Source organism: Macaca mulatta, chromosome 10, assembly GCF_049350105.2.
Source record: "Macaca mulatta isolate MMU2019108-1 chromosome 10, T2T-MMU8v2.0, whole genome shotgun sequence".
NCBI lineage: Eukaryota > Metazoa > Chordata > Mammalia > Primates > Cercopithecidae > Macaca > Macaca mulatta.
This window is the reverse complement of record NC_133415.1, coordinates 75,824,353-75,838,104: the sequence shown is the minus strand read 5'-3', so window position 1 is coordinate 75,838,104 and position 13,752 is coordinate 75,824,353. Positions and strand designations below refer to the sequence as shown.

General features: G+C 36.6%; 1 protein-coding gene across 3 annotated transcripts in view; it reads left to right on the top strand.

Annotated features, from left to right (window-relative positions):
• Positions 1–13,752, top strand: part of PLCB1 (phospholipase C beta 1) — a 752,445-nt gene that overhangs the window by 15,862 nt on the left and 722,831 nt on the right. For all 3 annotated transcript variants that reach the window (XM_015149373.3, NM_001257867.1, XM_028827440.2), the window contains 1 exon segment: positions 2,429–2,506. In XM_015149373.3, coding sequence (XP_015004859.1) covers positions 2,429–2,506 — 78 coding nt within the window.

Here is a 13,752-nt window from a genome sequence, read left to right as displayed (position 1 = left end):
AGTGGGGTCAAGAAAACATTGAACAAAGAAGGTTTAATTTTGAAGGAGGGGAAGGAATAAGCTAGAAATGGAAATATCTGAAACAAACTAGGCAGCATAGAATAGTGTTCCTAAATATAAATTTTGAAAAGTTTTATTCTGCTCACTTAAATGTTTGATTGTCTGGGATCCTTGCAGGGAATTGCCACCAAGATTTTGATTAGAATTTTGTCAGATGCTCTGATAAGAAAAGGAACTGACTTGAAAAAGATAAGACACACCTACAGTTTATTCTAAATTCCTCTAGAAGTGGGAATATATGTTGTGTGCAGCCTGTCAAAACTTTTATTTTGCCCACTTCTAGAAGTAAGAAAACAGGACTGAAAATATTGCTATGATTTATTGGAAATATTGCTGTGAGCTATTATGCATGCAATCTCATGAAAGAAGCCTAAAATATATTAAAAATTATTCTTTCATTATAATATCAAGTTTATTTTCAAATGTCTTTTTTTGACATTTAGAAGTAATTAGGAAATTTTAAAATTCTAGCTGAAGTTCCTTGAAACAGCACAGTCCTTGTAAAATATGTTTTTTCCAACTGCATGTTAAGGATGTATATATGGAATATCAGCATAAAACAGAATGGCAGTTCCTCAAAAAAAATAAACATAGTACTATCATGTGATCCAGTATTTCCACTTCTGGGTATATACTGAAACCAAGGACTCAGATAGATGTTTGTTCATCTATGTTCATAACAGCATTATTCACAATAGCCAAAAGGTGGAAACAACCTAGATATTCATCAGTGGATGAATGGATAAACAAAACATGGCATACACATAAATGGAATATTCTTCAGCTTTAAACAGGAAGGAGATATGACACATGCTCTATGAATGAAGTTTTAGGACTTCATGCTAAATAAAATGAGGCAAACACAAAAGGACAAATATTACACAATTTTACTTATATAACTACTTAAAATAGTCAAATTATTTAATTACCTGGAGTAGTCAAATTCATAGATACAGAAAGTAAGAATGGTGGTTGCCAGGTTATGGGGGGAGGAGGGAATGAGGAATTAGTGTTTAAGGCATGTGGCATTTCAATTTGGGAAGATGAAAAGTACTGAAGATGGATGGTGCTGATGGCAGCACAGCAAGGTGAATGCACGTAATAACACTGAAAAGTATATTAGAAAAGAGTAAATGTTATGTTCTGTGTATTTTACTACAGTAACACAGAATATTCTGATAAACTTACATTTAGTATTTTGATACATCTGTTTTTAAATATAATCCACTATAATAATAAGGAACATTTTTATGTGGCATACGTGCCCAGATGCTTTACCCCAAATTATCCTAGCTAATTCTCACGACAACCTTCTGAGTTACGTATTATGATTATCCCCTTCTTTTTTCAGTTGTGTAAAGCTATGCACTGAGACAGGACAGGCAGGAATTTGAACCCCAGAGAAGAACATCTTCCAGAACCGAGCTCTTACAATAAAACAATATATAGATAAAAATCGTTCATACTACTCTGCCCATTAGGAAGAAAAAAGTCCCTATGCCAAAATTATCTCTCAAGTTCTAATTTTCATTACAAATTCTTTTAATAAGCTAGATGATATGACACACTATGGTTGTGCATATGAAACAGTTGAAAAAACTGGCAATTTATGTCTCTCTAAAAAATGCAATTCCTGCAAAGGCCTGAGTGTTTCAGGATAAAAATCCATATCCAGTGATATGTATTTTCTTGTGCAGATAGTATGTCTTTCTGAAAATTGCTAAGAGAAAAGAACACGTGTTTTAGAAATGTTTAATATTGTAATTACAATGTGGGCAAGTTTTGCTTTGTACTATGCATGCCTTCAACTTTGAAGACTATTTACCTATGATGTTTTATTTTAGCATGTAAAATTGAAATTTGCAGCAAGTTTGTATGTATCTTTCTGAATATGTAGAAGATGGCCTTATTTACAGTTACCTTGGAAACAGGGATGCTCAAATGCTATGTTTTACTCTATTACAATTAAAAATCATTTTATGGAGCAAATGTAATTTAAAATACTATTCTTAAGCATGGATTTTAGTTAATATTAATCATAAAAATATGTAATGATGTTTAGTCCTAAAATTATTTGAAAAACTAAATACAGATTTTTAATAGAAAACATACCTTAATCAATAAATGCATAATGGCTTTTTCCGTTACAAGTTATGTATAAGTATTCTGATTATTAGGAAAGTACTTCAGTTACATAATGGATAATTCCATGAAGTTAAAAATGCCATGTCTAATTTCTTTTGAAATTTTTCTTAATAATTGACTACTTTGGAGACTCTCCTTACAATTATTACTTCTTAAATAACTCCTGGATAGATTTTTCTACAATTATATATGTTGATATTCATGTGTCTTCTTACATTTCTAGGACTCAACTATTGTTACTCCAATTATTTTGAGGACTGACCCTCAGGGATTTTTCTTTTACTGGACAGATCAAAACAAGGTAAGAAATGAGATATGTCTTTCTTACATTTTTCCATCGTTTACTACTTTGAAAAGTATTTACGTATCTTGTCTATAGAAGAACATCCATTCTACAGATCTTTTGCAGTTTATTTAAATGTTCCACTTTTAAAGAATATCTAAGGTATTCTTAGAATTTAGGACTTTTCAAAGTCACTAGTTTGAAATAGTAGATTTGCTAAATTCTGGAGCAACTGGTATTTTTGGTACTGCTTATATTATGTGTTAGGATAAGAACAGGGGAATTTGAATTACACTTGGTGTAGAACATAATTAGCCAGCTTTCCTGATTTAAGTCCCCACCCATAAAGGATGAAGAAAAATGATGAGAAAATAACTTTTGACCCAGTAGCCATACCCGTTGGCTTTTCTTTCTCTCTCTTTTCCCCTATGCTGTTCATTAAGGACTCTCTCAGAATCAGCAGGAATTTGGCCTTGATAATTTGTTTATGTCAGAAAATCAAGAATAAAATTCCTTTAGCCTATTCCTTCAGTTGTCAGGAATTTCTTACTAAATTAGCTTTCTGCCCACAATAGCATGAATTTATTATCTCATTTATTATGAAACCAATTGATGATTCTGTACTGAATTATTAAAAAGTAGAATATCTGCTGATCATAAGATTTATTTGGAGTTTAATGGGCAGTTAGACGAGAACACTCGTGGAAAGTGGTTATTATTTCAAGCATCATTGCCACAGTCCTACACTTGAACCTCAGAGGCCACAGAATATAGAATGTTTTTGTTCTCTAAGTTTTGATATATGGAGAAATGAGATAGGGTTTATTGAGAATGCTAAATACATGTTGAAAACAGTAGAATAATAATAGTATACCATTAAAACAGCTGCAACCTCCACAGTTACTGATGAAGGAGGAACAAATTGTTAGCTCTGTCAAAACTCTAAATTAGTTTCTTATGTCCAAAGTTCCTGGAGTTAGTTGCCTGTCAGCTTTGCCTTCTGTCTCTGAGGCAAGCTCAATTATACCAGTGTCTGGTCCCAGGGCCACTCCTGAATGAGCCTGTTTACACATCATTCAAAAGGCAAATTTCAGTTGTTGTCCTGGAGTTAGATTCGAAATCAGTGTGCTGTGGAACCATGTGTGGCTGTAGAAGTGGAGGTAAACCACAGACCCTATGCTAATGTCAAAAATTGTATTTGAGTAGGATTTCCTACTTAACACTCACATTTATTATTGGGTGTGTTAATCGCTTTGGCTTAGACATTCTGTTTGGTTTCCTGCTGTTATGTGTGAAACAATGGCTTGCAAGAAGTTTTGTTTTTGGGTGTTTTTTTCTTCTCCTAAAGGATATTTTTAGAACTGTTGAAACTATATTCATGAAAGATGTATTTATAATGCCTAGAACATTTCTAGAGTTTGGGTATTTGTACAAGAGACCAAACTGTCAGTTTGATTTTTCAACTTGTAGATCAAGCTTCTATAAAAGCAACAGAAGATATTCTGGGATTTTTAAATAATTCATGGCAACTCAGTTAAACTCCCCTCTAGACCAATCATCAATATTTATTTGCTTAATAAAGAAAAAGGGTTTAGGACCAAAGCCTCTTTGTTGCATCTCTATTGTGAACCCAGTATTTCGACCCATGTTTATTTTCAAATGCAGGAAAATTTGTTTTAATTTTTTCACAAACTTTTTAATCTTGGTTGTAATGCTGTTTATGACCCACTGAAACAGATAATGTGGTAGCAATTCCTTTTATCACGTTATTACTTTTCTTTTCATGGATATTACTCTTACAGTTCTAGCTAACAGATAGAAATAGTAAATTTGATTTTTCACTTTCTAAATACCGAAGTCATCTCTCAGTCATTTATCAGAATTTGGAGGCTTATTTCTTAGTGATCATATATCTTAGAATCCAAAAGATGAGAGGATTTAAGAAAAAAAAAATTAGACTTACCATGCTTTCAAGTTTGTCATTTTCTTTCTGGCTTTAAGCCCAGTCCTGGAACCAGCAAGAGTGATTCATCCACTTTTAGGAGATGGACGACTCTAAGTGATGAATTAGAGTAAATGTGTGCTAGAAGAAATGGTGCATGCAAATAAAAGATGGCACGCCAAGCTTTTAGTGGGTGTTTTTGCATAAGATCATTTGAAGGTACATGGATGAATGGTACAATCATGATGCTACTTAGAGGGCCACTTTTTAAAAAATATTTTTATCTGGCAATTAGTTTTAGGAATCTGCCACGTGTATCATAGAGATAATCTCTCAGAGAACAAGAAAATGTGATACCTTTAAGTTTATCCCTTGATTTTATGCACTGTGTTTTCCATTGGTAGGGAAGCTTGCACTGGTGTTTATTGTAATATGCCTCTCTTCTCCCTTTGGGCTTCTTCTAATATATTCCCTCTTTGGTTCATGAAGCTTATACCAAAGTACTTGGATTAGCAATCATCTGAGGTCCAGTCTGTTCAGAGGTGAGCAGAAATCCCTAGCAGGGAGGATTTTACAAGAGTTTTTTGTTTTTCTTTTTTATAGCATTGGAGGTAAATGGTCACATTGTATGGTGTTCTGTGCATGTCCTCTTGTCATGGCTACATCAGATCTTGTATCAGAGCCACTTATTTCAAGCCACTGGCTTTCCCCTCTGTAGACAATGACATGTTGCCTTCCAAAACCCCTTCTCTGATTTGTCACCATAGAAATGATAGGTGACAAAGAAGACAGCACAGATGATGAATTTAGGAATCAAAAACTAAAGCTAGCGAGTCATTTTTAGGTAGCAGAAATGTGTTTTAGTGAAACACTGACAGAATGTTTGGAGTTGGTGGAAGCAGATAAATATGAATATCGTTTTTAGGGATAAATGTTTATGCTTTGTGCCAGCTCTGGACTTATTTTAATAATTCTTTTCACTGTATTGTTGGCTCTGTAAATCTTATTGAATAAAATGAGCAAAAATGAGTTTCTGAATATGACTATTTTAAGGAGAGTGGTTTTTCTTGTGTAAGTGTAGGTGATGTGAAGAGGATGAATTTATTTGTAAGTCACGGGTGAGAAGGGAGTCCTGCACAGCCTGAGTCCTTGAGAGGTAGCATGCATTAGGCTATAACTTTTCTCTGGATCCGTGCCATGTGAGCACTAAAAAACCGACACAGGAAGTATTAGCTGTGAAAACCATGTGAACTGTAAGAATTTTCTCCACCGGTTTTGAAAGAAAGGCTAAAGAGGAAAAAAAGTGTCAATGTTGAGTTAACCAAAACCTATCCTGCTAGAATATGAAAAAAAATTAGACCTTTGCCTTGCAACTTGATGCCGTGCTTCTGTGCCAAGGTTGGTGTAAAAATAAAACTAGTCACCAGTAGTTCAGATCCAAGAAGTTCAATGTAGTTCAGTAAACTCTTCCTTGTCTTCATACAACTGGAGCTTGGGGGAAGGGAAAAGGAACACATCATTAAATTTAAAAAGGAATGGGAGGAAAAACACGTTTTACATGAAGAACTCCTATTACTTTCTTTTTTTGTTACAAATCTTATTTATTTTTAATGTTGTGGATCATATACAAGTATCTTTTTATCTGTAAAAGAGTAAAGCAATGTAACTACCTTTAAACTGCACTCTCCTATTGATTCTAACCCTAGTTCTCTATCCAGAGTCAACTAATAGCTTCATGGTTTCTTTGTAGGTCTCTTTTAAATAAATTTGTGCATGCGTAACTATGGAAATACTTCATTTTGTTTTGCTTATGTCTATTTTTATACTAAGTCACATCATATTACTTTAACTATTCCACAATTTCCTTTTTACCATACAGTGTGTCTTAGAGAATTTTTCAAGTTAGTACATGTGTGTCTATATCATTCTGTTAAATTGGTCTATCTTAGGGAGTTTTTCGGGTTAGTACATGTGTATCTATCACATTCTTTCGTATTGCTCTATCGTATGTTAAATAATTGATTAGCAAATTTTATTTAAGAATACAAAAGTTCTCATTGATGGATTCCTGGTGTTTGTTTCTAATTTGGGATTACAAAGAATCCTGTAATATGGAGTAATAGTCAGCTGTGTGTAGCCCTCTCTGGGAATATGGGTCAGGGATTCCCTAAGGTAAATGCTGAGAAATGCGATTGCTGATTCAAGGTTACACCTATCCTAAATTATAGTTAATGGCTGTACCATTTTATAACCTGACCCATCTCATATGAGTGGAACTGTTTTCTTAAGCCCAACCAACAGTAACAGGAATATTTTAATTTTTGCCCAACTGATGCAACTGCTATATCACCTTGTTTTAATCTGCCATTGCCTGATTTGCTAGTAAACTGTGTATATTATCATATGTTCATTGGCCATTTCAGTTTTTCCTTACATGGATTGCCTATTTATATCTCTTGCCCTTGTGTTGACAGTTCTCTGTGTATTCTAGATGTACTCCTTTAGCTGTTATAAATGTTGCAATTACACTCTTCCTGTCTGTGGTTTGTCTTTGACTTTCTTAACATCTAATTTATGGGTAACAAAAGATGACTTGAAGCTTTAAATTTTGATGTAGTTACGTTCCAACTACCTCCCCACTTTTTGCTTCCTTTAAGATATTTCTGATTCCTTCTCATCACCATTATGAATCTAGGTTTTTAATCCATATGTAATGTATTATGAGGACTGGTGTGAGGTGGAGCTCTAACTTCAATTTCTTCATATCACTCGTAGTGCTGACATTTCACCACCTGGTTTGGATAGCCCAAAGATCTGTTATGTTTTAATACCTGTGGACTGCTGGGTTCTGATTTCTTACTTCATTTTTATCTCATTTATTTTCTGCCTTTCATACTTTGTGGCTCAAAGAGTGTAATTCTTTTTGTTTACCCGTGATCCTAGATTAGAGATTTAAATTTATACCTGCATATTTAATCATTTCTAGAGACTTAGCACAAGAAAGATTGGTTCTACAATCTCTGCCATCTGCCATCTTGTTCTGGCCTGTGAATTTGCATGAGACACCATTCTGGATGTTTGTACACAGTGATGATTCAGTTTCCATTAATGGCAACCATAGATAGTCTTCTCTTATGATAACCTTAAATTTCTACAGAGTTCAAAAGCAAAGTTTAAAAGTTAAATATTTACATAAGTCACAGTAACATTTTTCAGCATGAGTCCAGAGTTCAAAAATATTTTGAATGATGCATCATAAATGTCAACAAGAAAATCTAGTGATTTCCTATTAAAAATAGTCTGACTTCCTTAAAGAACTACTGGGCACCACACATTTCATTAATGATTTTTAGCAGTGAGGCTTTCTCTTTGGGATATACTTCTCTAGGGTATCCCAAAATTATCAACTTTGACCCTTCTTGTGTATGATAAGGGATAGGTCATACAGGAGTCCACTGAGTGATTAAATGCAATGATGTAGTTATAAATTTAGAAGACAAATGCTGTTCATTTTATTTGGTAACTTTCCCTAAAGGTTGAAACAATAACTTACATTATCTAGAAAAAAAAAAAAACCCAAAAAACAAAAAAAAAAAAACACCAGAATTCACGTGAGGATTGCTTTGTGAGGGCTGGGATTGTTCCTTGGCCTGGAGCAGTGTATCAGTCATTGTTGACTCAGCAGCAGCATCTGGGCACTAAGTCTTTTCCTTCACCTTCCTTGAATTTCCTTCACCAGCATTGATGATATTAATAGCTAGGATAGACACAGTGCCATATCTGCACCCTCTTCCTCACCACTCCTGAGAACACAAGCTGGGCTCCAGTGGCTGGCCAGTGCCTGCATTCTTTTTCATTGTCTGGCTACTAGAACTCACATTGCTACCCATGCAGCTGCCCAGAAGTTCCTGGCAATGCATGCTCACCCTAACCAATGAGATTCAGTGGATAAATACCACAGCTCCCTCACCTCTTGGGTGGGATAACTTAAAGGTGCATGCTTTATATTATATCCTAGAATTCTCTAGTGGATTAAGCCCAGTTACCTACAGTGGTAAGTGGCTTAAAAATGTTCCCCTTATGGGTTTCCTTTCCTTCCTGTCTCACTTCTCCACTCCTGATTGTGTTTTTTTTTTTTTGAGACGGAGTCTCGGTCTGTCGCCCAGGCTGGAGTGTAGTGGCGCAATCTCGGCTCACTGCAAGCTCCGCCTCCCGGGTTCACGCCATTCTCCTGCCTCAGCCTCCCGAGTAGCTGGGACTACAGGTGCCCGCCACCGCGCCCGGCTAATTTTTTCTATTTTTAGTAGAGACGGGGTTTCACCATGGTCTCGATCTCCTGACCTTGTGATCCACCCGCCTCGGCCTCCCAAAGTGCTGGGATTACAGGCGTGATTGTGTTTTAAAATCACCTCTAAAATAAACTACTTTTACTAGAATCCTTATCTAGGAATTGCTTAATGCAGATGCATAGTGCTTAACAACTTAATATAGATGCCCCCAAATGAAGGGTTTTAGAAGGATTCCTTGGTTAAGAGAGATTGGAATATATTAGGTGAACACTTTTGTTTGAAGCCAAGTCTGGTTTTCCTAAAACAGTCCTAATTTGAGAAGCCCAAAGCTCGTTGAGGAAACCAGTTTTGAAGCTGTGACAGATGTGGATTGTCACAGTCTGGCTCTGCTGTTTATTTAATGAGTCACCCTCAGTGAATCTCTTTAAAAATCAAAGCCTTGGTATCATTATCTATAAGATGGGTATTACTCTCTCAGTGTTGTTGTGAACATTCAATGTGTAAAATGAATGACTTAGGGTAACACCTGCTACTTTGTAACTCCTCCATCCTTTGTGGTGACTTTTATTATTGCTGCATAATAAACAATTATTCTCTAACCAAACAATTGTCCATAAGTATTAGGGACTACAAAAATGTGCTGTTTTGAAAACCAAGTGAGCATTTATTTATGTATATCTTTTTATTCCTTTTTTCTTCTTCAAGGCAACACTGACTTGTTTTCTGTTTAGACTCTGCTGTGGTCTTTTCATCTGAAACATTGAAGCTTAGGTCTGTTTGGTCAAATAAGATGTTTATTTATGTATTTCATAATGTTTTGGGAACAGAGCCATGGAAGGCAAAAGAAGGATTTATTGTTTAAAAGACTTTCCCTCCGAGGCTAATTTGCTAATAAATACTTCATCATAGGTGAAAGTTTCTTGGACCCTTGGGAATTTGAAGCATCGTATGGAACAACTTTTAAGATGATTTAGAGGACTTTGATAGGTGAAAATTGTATTATTCACAAGAAGAATTGGACACAATCATGGTTGCCTGTGCCTTTTTCCTAAGATAATCACTTTAGGATTGTGACAACTACATGGGCATCAGGCCACTCCTCTTCCTTCCTACTCACCAAGATCTTAGTGTTTTTGAGGATAGTTTAGCCACGAAGCCAAGGTTCAGATTGTTGAGGAACAAATCTGTCCTCACCATATCAACTTCCAGGTTAAGTTTTTCCACTTTATTAACATTACCTTCTTTTCACTTCTGTGACTCCCCAAAGATTTTGCGCCAGTAAACTCTGGCTAGCGTCGAATAGACATGCTGTGATGCCTTAGCTTATGTAGACACAATGTTATTAGAATGGAATCATTTACAAGTTCTTCTTAGAGGATGTGATTCATGATTTTTTGGTAGAATTTCTAATTGAAGTGTAGCCTCTTAAAGTATATTTTAAAATTAGGCTAGTCATTTTGAGATGGTTTCATTGCAGCTTCTTTGGAATCATTTTTAGGGTAGAAATGCATTACTACGATTTTGTGTCACCATCACCACACTTCATTATGCACATAACAACAGCAATGCTTGTTTTAATATATTGTAACCACAGTTTAGAAACATGTAATATCACAAAAATTCATTACTCCTAATATAATTTAATTACAAAATTATTCCTTGGTTTTATAAGTTGCATATATTTAGCTCTTCCTACTATTTTAGGAGAAATTAAATTGGGTACTTTCCATGCTAGTAAGCTATTATAATGGAATATTTTTACTTTTTGATGCCAAAAAATGGTTCGAGACATTGGATTGGCAGAATATGTGAAGGAAATACATTCTACACATTGTTCATTATTTAACTTCCTGTTATGGAGAAAATTCCTTTGACTTTGTTACAAATAGAATCCCTGGGTACTTGGTATTGATATAATGCCATGCTCTTTTGTTTGAATTAAAAGTGTTGTAGGTAGAGTAGGCATTTTTGGTTGTTTTGCAATTCATTTTCTTGCCAATTCAAGATTGTTTGATGGTACTGATGGAGACATTGTTGTATTAGTCCATTTTCGTGCTGCTGATAAGACATACCTGAAACTGGGCAGTTTACAAAAGAAAGAGGTCTCACCCACAACCCATGGGAATTCAAGATGAGATTTGGGTAGGGACACAGCAAAACCATATCATTCTGCCTGTGGCCCCTCCCAAATCTCATGTCCTAATATTTCAAAACCAATCATGTCTTTCCAACAGTCCCCCAAGGTCTTAACCCATTTCAGCATAAATCAGAGGTCCACAGTCCAAAGTCTAATCCTTGACAAAGCAATTCCCTTCTGCCTATAAGCCTGTAAAATCAAAAGCTAGTTACTTTCTAGATACAATGGAGGTATAGGCATTGGGTAAATAGAGCCATTCCAAATGGGAGAAACTGGCCAAAACAAAGGGGCTACAAGGCCTCATGCAAGTCCAGAATCCAGCGGGATAGTCAAATCTTAAAGCTCCAGAATGATCTCCTTTGACTCCATGTCTCACATGTAGGTCACTGTGATGCAAGAGATGGACTCCTATGGCCTTGGGCTACTCTGCTTCTGTGGCTTTGCAGGGTACAGCCCACCTCCTGGCTGCTTTCATGGGCTGGCATTGATGTCTGTGGCTTTTCCAGGGCCACAGTGCAAGTTGTAGGTGAATCTACCATTCCGGAGTCTGGAGGATGGTGGCCTTCTCACAGATCCACTAGGCAATGCCCCAGTTGGGACTCTGTGTGAGGACTCCAACCCCACATTTCCCTTCTGCATCACCCTAGCAGAGGTTCTCCATGAGAGCTCCACCCCAGCAGCAAGCTTCTGCCTGGATATCCAGGTGTTTCCATACATCCTCTGAAATCTAGGCAGGGGTTCCCAAACCTCAATTCTTGACTTCTGTGCACCCATAGGCTCAACACCATGTGGAAGCTGCTAAGGCTTGGTGCTTTCACTTTCTGAAGCCATGGCCCATGTTCTACATTGGCCCCTTTCAGACACAGAGTGGCTGGGATGTAGGGCATCAAGTCCCTAGGCTACACACAGCACAGGGACCCTGGGCCAATCCCATAAGACCATTTATTCCTTCCAGGCCTCCAGGCCTGTGATGGGAGGGGCTGCCATGAAGACATCTGACATGCCCTGGAGCCATTTTCCCCATTGTCTTGGGGATTAATATTTGGCTCCTTGTTACTTATACAAGTTTCTGCAGCCAGTGTGAATTTCTCCTCAGAAAATGGGATTTTCTTTTCTATTGCATTGTCAGGCTGCAAATTTTCTGAACTTTTATGCTCTGTTTCCCATATAAAACTGAATGTGTTTAACAGTACCCAAGTCACCTCTTGAATGCTTTGCTGCTTAGAAATTTCTTCCTCCAGGCTGGGTGTGGTGGTTCATGCCTGTAATCCCAGCACTTTGGAGGCCAAGGCGGGCGGATCACCTGAGATCAGGAGTTTGGGGCCAGCCTGACCAACATGGAGAAACCCCATCTCTACTAAAAACACAAAATTAGCCAGGCATGGTGACACATACCTGTAATCCCAGCTACTCGGGAAGGCTGAGGCAAATCGCTTGAACTTGGGAATTGGAGGTTGCAGTGAGCCAGGATCACACCATTGTACTCCAGCCTGGGCAACAAGAGCAAAACTCCATCTCAAAAAAAAAAAAAAAAAGGAAATTTCTTCCACCAGATACCCTAAATCATCTCTCTCTAGTTCAAAGTTCCCTAAATCTCCAGGGCAGGGGCAAAATGCTGCCAGTCTGTTTGCTAAAACATAACAAGAGTCACCTTTACTCCAGTTCCCAATGAGTTCCTCATCTCCATCTGAGACCACCTCAGCCTGGACCTTGTTGTTCATATCACTATCAGCATTTTTGTCAAAGCCATTCAACAAGTCTTTAGGAAGTTCCAAACTTTTCCACATTTTCCTGTCTTCTTCTGAGCTCTCCAAACTGTTCCGACCTCTGCTTGCTACCCAGTTGCAAAGTCGCTTCCCCAATTTTGGGTATCTTTTCAGCAACACCACACTACTGGTACCAATGTACTGTATTAGTCCATTTTCATGCCACTGATAAAGACATACTCAAGACTGGACAATTTATAAAAGAAAGAGGTTTAATGGGATTACAGTTCCACATGGCTGGGGTGGCCTCACAATCATGGTGGAAGGTGAGAGGCACATCTCACATGATGTCAGGCAAGAGAAAAGGGCTTCTACAGGGAAACTCCTGTTTTTAAAACCATTAGATCTCGTGAGACTTATTCACTATCATGAGAATAGCACAGGAAAGACCTGCCCCTATGATTCCATTACCTCCCATCAGGTCCCTCCTACAACACAGGGGAATTCAAGATGAGATTTGGGTGGGGACACAGCCAGACCTATCACTTGTCAAGCTCTTTCTTATATTTAATCAGCAAGACAAGTCTCTTTTTGTCTTTTGGTAAAACAAATTTAGATTGATTGTTGGATTATTTAAACATTTATCACACACACAAAATATTAAAACAAATAATATAATTACTTCCACTTTAAAATATTTAATATTTTAAATTTACTTTAAGTAATTTAAAAGGCAAAAATGCAAACTTTGAACAACTGACTTGTTAGGAAGTTGGTACCTATTATAAATAAGTTTCTGAAATCTAGGGAAGCATGTAATATTCACTAATTTACTTTGCACATACCTTTTCATCATTGTTATTATTATCCTTGTTATCCTTAGCACCACCAACAGCAAACATATATATGCTGTTTTATCCATGCCAGGCACAATTCTAATAATATGTAGTTTGTATATTTATAGCATATACATATTTTTTACATATATTTATATAGTATATGTAGCATATGTATACTTATAGTCTATAATAGTATGTATATTGTGCATATATGCTACATATATACATACATAGTGTGTCTATATGCTGTGCTACATATATACATACATAGTGTGTATATACTTACACATATATATGGTGTGTGTTGGCAGACATATGCAATTTTGTCATTTCCATAATCCTATAAAGGAC